The 9421-nt window shown below is 38.1% G+C and overlaps 1 protein-coding gene across 1 annotated transcript; it reads left to right on the plus strand.

The window, feature by feature from the left end:
• The first annotated feature begins 3782 nt into the window (after positions 1-3782).
• On the plus strand, positions 3783-6018 carry LOC101277863 (eIF5-mimic protein 2-like). Its single transcript, XM_033407470.2, is given in 2 exon segments — positions 3783-5004; positions 5007-6018. Coding segments are annotated over 2 exon segments (1254 nt in total). The 5' UTR covers positions 3783-3881; the 3' UTR covers positions 5138-6018.
• The last annotated feature ends 3403 nt before the right edge of the window (positions 6019-9421 follow it).

Raw genomic sequence — 9421 nt, forward strand, 5'->3', positions numbered from 1 at the left:
TAACCTATACATTTCCCTGCTGAAGGTACACTAGCATGTCTCCCCATCACCTATGAACGTCCTAGAACTCTAACTGAATGCAAATGATACTGAAGTACAGAGAACAGAAAAGGTTACTCTTGGCTTTGATACATTTGTCTTTAAATACATCTGTATTTTTGTGAATTATGCACTTACATCCTTACATGACCTTTTCTATACCAAATTTGGAGATTAGTAATCAGCTAGCAAACATTTATTTCTTACTATCTCTTCCTATAGGTGCTACAGTATCTCTAAATTTGTCTTGATCAATGGTAAGGCAAAATTATTTGAATCTTTTGTTGCCATTTTCTCTTATTTAAAAGTGGAAATGAAAATATAAACATGCATAAACTACTGATTAAAAAGTCAGGGTAAGAATACAATTAAGACAAAGGTGAAAAAAAGGACAAAGGTGAAAATAATTAAACATAATGAATGGTTAACATTTAGATTTTATTGGACACATTGAAATTAAAATGATTAATACTGCATTTTAAAAGGAAAAGTATAAATTTAAAGAACAACATGAAATGCTAGAACTTATTTTCAGATATTATGTCTGAAAGGTGAGGCATAATTATGAAATTTACATCAGTTTAGCTCTGTGTGGAACAGAATCTCACTCTAAAATACACTTCTTGCATGTTTGGCTTTAATTTATGTTTTTAGTCTGGTTTTGTCTGAAAGTAGTAGTTTGCTAATGGAGTGTGCTCCTTTTTCTCCCTGAAAGATGGACGAACCCACTCCCTCAGTTTACTTATGAGGAATTTATGACTCAGTAAGGTGAAGGAATTAGTCCTACAGGCCTGTCTTAATTCTTGTTGATCAGTTGCCTGAATTAGTTTAGAGTCGAGTTCTGCAGGTAGAGAGACCAGTATTTATTTAAAAGAAACTCCTCATAGTTCTGGACTAATATTCATTTATAAATGGTGTCCATGCACAGCAAAGGAAACCATAAACAAGACCAAAAGACAACCCTCAGAATGGGAGAAAATATTTGCAAATGAAACAACTGACAAAAGATTAATCTCCAAAATTTACAAGCAGCTCATGCAGCTCAATAACAAAAAAACAAACAGCCCAATCCAAAAATGGGCAGAAGACCTAAATAGACATTTCTCCAAAGAAGATATACAGATGGCCAACAAACACATGAAAGAATGCTCAACATCACTAATCATTAGAGAAATGCAAATCAAAACTACAATGAGATATCATCTCACACTGGTCAGAATGGCCATCATCAAAAAATCTAGAAACAATAAATGTTGGAGAGGATGTTGAGAAAAGGGAACCCTCTTGCCCTGCTGGTGGGAATGTGAATTGGTACAGCCACTATGGAGAACAGTATGGAGGTTCCTTAAAAAACTATAAATAGAACTACCATATGACCCAGCAATCACACTACTGGGCATATACCCTGAGAAAACCATAATTCAAAAAGAGTCATGTACCAAAATGTTCATTGCAGCTCTATTTACAATAGCCAGGAGATGGAAGCAACCTAAGTGTCCATCATTGGATGAATGGATAAAGAAGATGTGGCACATATATACAGTGGAACATTACTCAGCCATAAAAAGAAACGAAATTGAGTTATTTGTAGTGAGGTGGTTGGACCTAGAGTCTGTCATACAGAGTGAAGTAAATCAGAAAGAGAAAGACAAATACCGTATGCTAACACATATATATGTAATCTAAGAGAAACAAACAAAAATGTCATGAAGAACCTAGGGGTAAGATGGGAATAAAGACACAGACTTACTAGAGAATGGACTTGAAGATATGGGGAGGGGGAAGGGTAATCTGGGACAAAGTGAGAGAGTGGCATGGACATGTATACACTACCAAACGTAAAATAGCTAGCTAGTGGGAAGAAGCTGCATAGCACAGGGAGATCAGCTCGGTGCTTCGTGACCACCTAGAGGGGTGGGATAGGGAGGGTGGGACGGAGGGAGACACAAGAGGAAAGAGATATGGGAATATATGTATATGTTTAACTGATTCACTCTGTTATAAAGCAGAAACTAACACACCATTGTAAAGCAATTATACTCCAATAAAGATGTAAAAAAAAAAATGGTGTCCATTTTGGAGTGGGAAATATTTACCAGTGTACAACCAACTCTTCTAGATGCACAAAACGAAAGACCCTCAAGGTATCTTCTTCACTTGTTTTCTTGGTTGATCGCTTCATAGGCAATAGGATGTTTACTTCCATCTGTTCTCCTTTAAGATTGATGAAGGTCAACCTGTGGGGACCACGTCTTGTGTTTCTAAAACAATTCTTCTTCAATGAATCAGGTCTAGAAGAATGTTTGTGACTTTCCTACAAGCCTGCTGTGCTCCCTAACTTTTGCTAGATTCTGTGGGAATCTGCCTCTTGACTGTGATTCATTCACTCTCTAGATTTGGCTTGTCCTGCAGTCACCAAAATTGGCCACATTCTTAATATTACTCTGGATATGCAGAATGGGTTTTGGAATTATGCCCATATTTCCTAGAATTTGATCCTCAAAAAGCCTATTTTTCCTTCACTGAAATTACCATCCTCATTGCAGTAGCCTCATTTCAAGTTCTCAATGGATTTGTGAACTGCTAGAATTTATTATCAGGTATTGTGTCTAAAAGGTACAGAAAGCTATACTGAACAGAGCTGCTCTGGGGTACACAGAGCTTCACTTATCTGTGCCATGTGTGTCTCTTAACATATGACAACCTGACCAAAATGTGAGCAGCCCTGACTGGAATGCATCAGTGACCACACAACTCTTAGCAAGCTAAATCTCAGTACAAATGTCCTTGACATTTTTCTCTTTTCAGTTAATGATGCCTATCACTGCTTTCCAAACTCTTTCACAAAGCTTACAAAATCCATCCTGACCTTTACCATTTGTCTAACTTTACCATCCCTCCTTCCCTTAAAGTGTACTCTTCTGAACTACTTTTCAATCCTTGACTCCAATTTTAAACATGCCATTCCTTTTGTTCGGACTGTTCTTCCGTTCCCACTCAGTATCTCAAGTATACTCTGGTGTTGTGGGACACCTGAAGAGGAGGTCCTCCATCTCTCTGGACAGTTTAGAGATGTGGGGTTAATTTGATGTTGCTTGACTATTCATTTCATTAAACATCAGAAAGTGATTTAGGGCTTAGGGAGAAAATGGAACTGTATTTCACACATAGAAAATGATGAAATACTAAACTTCTTAAGGGAAAATATCTTAACTCTAGGGACTTAAACTGTTCTAAGCGTTTTGCACAGAAACAAACATTTTGTGTCTTTATACCTGTAGGCATGTCCATGCGTGTACATGTGTTTATGTGTGTGTGTGCGTGTGTGTGACTCCCTCCCCATCACTAAAAACTTTTCTCTTAAACCCTTTACTCCACACATGAAGAGACATGTGGAGTTCTGTGGATAAGGTATAAATTATGTCTGAATCTATTCCAATATTTATTTAACTCTAAGAACGTATTCTAATACTGGCAGAGCCTTTGAGAAACACGCTGTAATTCATCTTTTTTTTTTTTTCTTTACGATAGCTATAGATAGAGAAAACATTTCAGCAAGAGAACCATCCACAACAAGAGCAGAATTCTCAGGAGTAGCTCAGCTCCCATCTGGGCTCTGGTTCTTCCTTTAATTCACACCTGACCTCTTTCTAGTTAGCAGCATTTAAAGATGAGGTTAAATTGTAGCAAAGGATGCAGAGAGTTGTAATACCCCCACTGAAGATACTTTCTGATTAGTAATCTTAAATAGATTAGTACTGGCAGAGGAGACACCGCTGCAGTTGCCGCCACCTCCGGGATTTCTGGCTCTTTTCTCTTCGCCTTAAATTCGTGTGTCTTTTATGAATAATCAAAAGCAGCAAAAGCCAACGCTATCAGGCCAGCATTTTAAAACCAGAAAAAGAGATGAAAAAGAAAGGTTTGACCCTACTCAGTTTCAAGACTGCATTATTCAAGGCTTAACTGAAACTGGTACTGATTTGGAAGCAGTAGCAAAGTTTCCTGATGCTTCTGGAGCAAAACTTGATTACCGCTGATATGCAGAAACACTCTTTGACATTCTGGTGGCCGGTGGAATGCTGGCCCCAGGTGGTACACTGGCAGATGACATGATGCGTACAGATGTCTGTGTGTTCGCAGCACAAGAAGACCTAGAGACCATGCAAGCATTTGCTCAGGTTTTTAACAAGTTAATCAGGCACTACAAATACCTGGAGAAGGGTTTTGAAGATGAAGTTAAAAAGCTGCTGCTGTTCTTAAAGGGTTTTTCAGAGTCGGAGAGGAACAAGCTGGCTATGTTGACTGGTGTTCTTCTGGCTAATGGAACACTTAACGCATCCATACTTAATAGCCTTTATAATGAGAATTTGGTTAAAGAAGGGGTTTCAGCAGCTTTTGCTGTAAAGCTCTTTAAATCATGGGTAAATGAAAAAGATATCAATGCAGTAGCTTCAAGTCTTTGGAAAGTGAGCATGGATAACAGACTGATGGAACTGTTTCCTGCCGATAAACAAAGTGTTGAACGCTTCACAAAGTATTTTACTGAGGCAGGCTTGAAAGAGTTTTCACAGTATGTTCGGAATCAGCAAACCATAGGAACTCGTAAGGAACTCCAGAAAGAACTTCAAGAACAGATGTCCCGTGGTGTTCCATTTAAGGATATAATTTTGTATGTCAAGGAGGAGATGAAAAAAAACATCCCAGAACCAGCTGTCATCGGAATAGTATGGTCCAGTGCAATGAGCACTGTGGAATGGAACAAAAAAGAGGAGCTTGTAGCAGAGCAAGCCATCAAGCACTTGAAGCAATACAGCCCTCTACTTGCTGCCTTTACAACTCAAGGTCAGTCTGAGATGACTCTGTTACTGAAGATTCAGGAGTATTGCTATGACAACATTCATTTCATGAAAGCCTTCCAGAAAATAGTGGTGCTTTTTTATAAAGCTGAAGTTCTGAGTGAAGAACCCATCTGAAGTGGTATAAAGATACACATGTTGCCAAGGGGAAAAGTGTCTTCCTTGAGCAAATGAAAAATTTTGTAGAGTGGCTCAAAAATGCTGAAGAAGAATCTGAGTCTGAAGCTGAAGAAGGTGACTGAATTTGAAACTACACCCTCAGTAAAGCAAACAGGAATTGTAGATAAAATGTCATGTCGCATGTGTCCTGGATCTTACATCTTCCTACCTCCCTATATCAAGCATGATATAAGGGCTTTCACGGCAAATTTTATTTTAACTGTTTCTATGGTTACTGGAAATGTTGGATTTAGTTTCTAAAACCATGTTTTAAGTAGCTACAGGAGCTATAGATTTGAATCTAATGTTGCATTAGTCTTTTCAGTTATCTTCTACCTCCTGTATTTTCTACTGTAATAATGTAATTTAAGGCCTTCCACAATGAACAGTTCATTTTTTCCCTGGGTTTTCTATTTAAAGAGTTTTCAAGATATGATTTGGTTAAAAATAATTTGTTATAAAAATTCTGTTTGCAAATTAAACTGTAAAAGTATCCAGAGTCTCAGAAGGCAGTGATTTGTGTGATGATTTGGTATGCCCAAAGCCCTGCTCATCAAAGAAAATCTCATATACAATAATTAGATTCATTAACATGAATCTCGAGTATTTGGACCACTGCTTGCATGTCGATATTTTCTTGCCTTTTTAACCTCAGATGTACTTGAGCTCAATTGTTGGCTCTCTGATTTTCATTCCTTAAAATGAAGCCATGGAGAACAAACTTGAAAGTGAGGTGTTTGGGAAATTGTATGTGGCGGTGGTGGGAAGAAAAAAGTTGAGCTTTTACCCAATGAGAAACCTCTGCATTCAGTTTGCTTCTTTCTAGACAAAACAAATGAATATTCTTTTCATACCGCCATTTTCAAACATACCTTGGAAAAACCTTGTCATTTAAAGTATTTTACAGTTGTCATACACTTAGATTGGTAAGAAAGGACTCATAAAACAGTATAAGTAAAGCAAATGACTGTACTAAACCCAGAAAATTGTTGAAAGAAAAGTGGTTAGCATGTTCTAATTGGGATTCTAAATATAACTCAGATTTCCTGTTGGCTTAGAGTATTTGTTGCAAAGAATGAAGTGCAGTGATAATGATTATCCTACTTGGTCATACTGGGCCAGCTTCATCCTCTTCACAGATTCATACATGACTCAAGCATCTGCCTGTTAATTTACCCCAGTTGCCAATATTTTAAATTGCCATGAGCCAAATCTCTCTTCTGTACAGTTGATCCATTTATTTTAATGGCTGCCTTTTAATTTCCATCTTAATTTTCTTGCTGCTACCCAGCTTTATATGTAGTCATTAGAAAACAAAATGTGGCCACACTTTTTGGTGGAAAGATTTCATGTTAAAAGTGAACATTTTGAAAGCTTTTTTGATTGGTGAAAGAAATGAGCTTGGAATAATGCTGCTGCCAGAGACCGAGTGGGAATTGCCCCTTTCAGAGGTGCCATTCTTAGGAGCTAAAAATTAGGCGTTTAAAAGTTTATCTTGAGGGAATAACATGTAATATAGTTTGAAATAAAGGTATAATAACCTTATGAGGAAGAGCATTATAACTGATACCGTTGTGAAGGGGGTGAAATTGTTAAATGAATGACTTTGATAAAACTTTCATGCACAGACAAAATGTATTCACTAGGTTTCTACATAGTGATCTGTTTTTACTTTGTAATTTGTAGTCCTTAAAATACTTTTATAAAAAAATAAAGTCCATCCTTACACTTAAAAAAATAATAAAATAGATTAGTACTAATATATTTGTGTGGATATTAAACATGAGCTGGCACCTCACCCACACTGCTTCTTCATTGGCTTTCCCTGGTCACCCTGTCTCCATCTTTGAGGTACAGAGACTGAGGACAAAGGTCTCTGCAGGAAAGGTCTCTGCAGGAAATGTGTTTACTTTGTGACAAACATACAAGACATTTTTACTCAAGACTTGAGAACTGAACCTGATGTGCATGTCTCAGGTTGGTAAGAAAATGGAGAGAAAACTTAGATTTTATAACACATCTGTAGTTGCAATATCATCCTGAAAATGCAGTGACTATAACAAAGATTTTACAAATCCCATTCAAAGGATCCCAATTTGACCAAGATCAGAATATTCACCTCAATTTCAGGCACTTGGACCAGGAACTCATAATCTTGATTAAGCCAAGCAGGTGGATCGACTTGAGAAATTCTTTACAATTCAAGTTAAATGCAGCTGATCATTTTTTTTTCTCGGTTCATGCAAGGCCCATTTCAGAAAAGCATGCTTATCTGTTTCTATATAATTAAAAAATATCTTGTTCAAGAAATGAAGTATATAAAAGAATAATCAGACACACTTGCTAAACTAATTGCATGTGGAACTGTGCCGGTCTCCAGTCTCTGTGATTAGATCGTGTCCCTCCACTTTCTTTAAATGTTACAAAAATGAGTGTAAATTAGTATGCAGCTATTTTCAGATTAATGGCAACATGTAAAGCTCAAAGGTTCATGTTCTGTTTTGCAGGGAGTGTTGGTTTTGTATGATAGCATTTACTTGTTCCCCCCAGCAGTGAGGGGTCATCAGACTCTTTCTCAGGCATTACAGGAAAACTCTACTGTTCCATTACACTCACTACATCTTTAGTCCCAATGAAACCCATGATTGTGTTCTCTGGTACTTAGATTATGTTTTGATTACTATGGACATTAAAAAAAATATAATTTGGTTCTCTTAGGATTCCCAAGCACAAACAATCATGCATCCTATCAAAACAAGACAAACCACAGCATGTAAAAGTATAAATTTTTAGAACCCTTATACACAGATAATTAAACAAAAGTGTATGGAGTGTGACTGTTTCTAAATGATATTATGCTGCTAATTTGAGGTGCAAGTACTCAACACTAATGAAGCCATGTGTGATTCCGTCAGCTTTGGTAAGTCCCAGCAATGCAAACTGAAGCTTGATAATCCCAGTCTACAGCAGTGTGAGAACCTGAGTTTGTGTGTGGTCTGATGCAAAAGTTAACTTGTGTTAATTTTCTAGACATATGGAGCTCCCTTTTACTTTTGGAAGCTGAGAGAAAGTAAGTTTGTTGAGCACCTGCTTTAGCCTAAACATGGTGCTAGATATATTCACATATGATACCATGTTTAATTCTAACAATCACCCTAACTGTACAAATTCGTATCCCTATTTTACCAGTGAGAACTAAGTCACTCAGCAGATAACTGACTTCTCAAGAACATGCCACTGAGGCTACGATTTAAACCCAGGTCTGAGCCCCTCGAGTTTATTCCTGTTCTAATTTATCATGCTACTTCACGTCACCAAAAACCTTCTTACATAGTTATACCTGGAATGATATAAACCTGCCCAAGGACATACAGGAGCAAATAAACAAGGGAAAGTAAAGTGTAGCAGTACGTGAAACATAAGAGCTGTGACCAGGCACACATGATTCCTGGAGCAAAACTAGTCAGGACCCCAGCCAAACGATCTGGAGGTCAGATTTGGGCCACAGTCACATTGCAAACAGGAATGTCAAACAGGAAAACTACAGCAGAAGTCCAGGTATGCAGACTGTGCAAGTAGGGTGGGCTGTTGGGGAGAGCTCATGAACAGTCAGGGCCTTCCAGACATACCAGCTTTATAGCAACAGGCTAGTTTCAGAACCTACAGACTGACTGTGGATCTATGCCTGCTATTGTATGATGTTTTGTGTGGATTATCTTAATTAAACCTCACCACAGCCATGAAGAAGAAAAATTATTTGCCACAGTTTAGCCTGGCCAGTTGAGTAGAGGTAAAGAGCATGGACTCTGGAACCAAACTGCCTGGGTCTGATTTCTGGCTCTTAACTGGCCCGTACTCTCTAGCTGGGGAAACTTACTTTTTCTGTTACCTAGTTTCTTCATTTGTAAACTAGGACTGATAACGGTGCTCACCTTTTTGGGTTAAGAGTCTAAAAAGCCTCAAATAGTGCCGGGCTCAGTGTAATTGCTAGACAAGTGTTTGGTAAATAAAGGAGGGGACTGAGTAACTTGCATAAATTCATAAAAGTAATTTGTGGTGGAGCAGCGACTCAAGTCCAGATGGCATGAGCCCAGAGCCCAGGTCATAGTCCATGGTATCAAAGTATGGGTTCTGATGGGTACACTCAGACAGCGGTGTCTGCTTATGCGAATGTGGGACCTCAGCAACTTCACCCGTGAGGGGTCTAGGGAAAGCAGATGCCAGCACGATCCTAAGATTACTTCTCATTTCTCTCTCATCCCATATTGGCTACCATCTCTATGGAAATCATGACATATCTGAAAGTCATTTCAAAATCTCCTTTACCTAAGACGCTTTCTGGTGTTGGATGTACACTTGAGGTATTT

This window comes from Orcinus orca, chromosome 1 (genome assembly GCF_937001465.1).
Source record: "Orcinus orca chromosome 1, mOrcOrc1.1, whole genome shotgun sequence".
In the NCBI taxonomy this organism is placed as follows: domain Eukaryota; kingdom Metazoa; phylum Chordata; class Mammalia; order Artiodactyla; family Delphinidae; genus Orcinus; species Orcinus orca.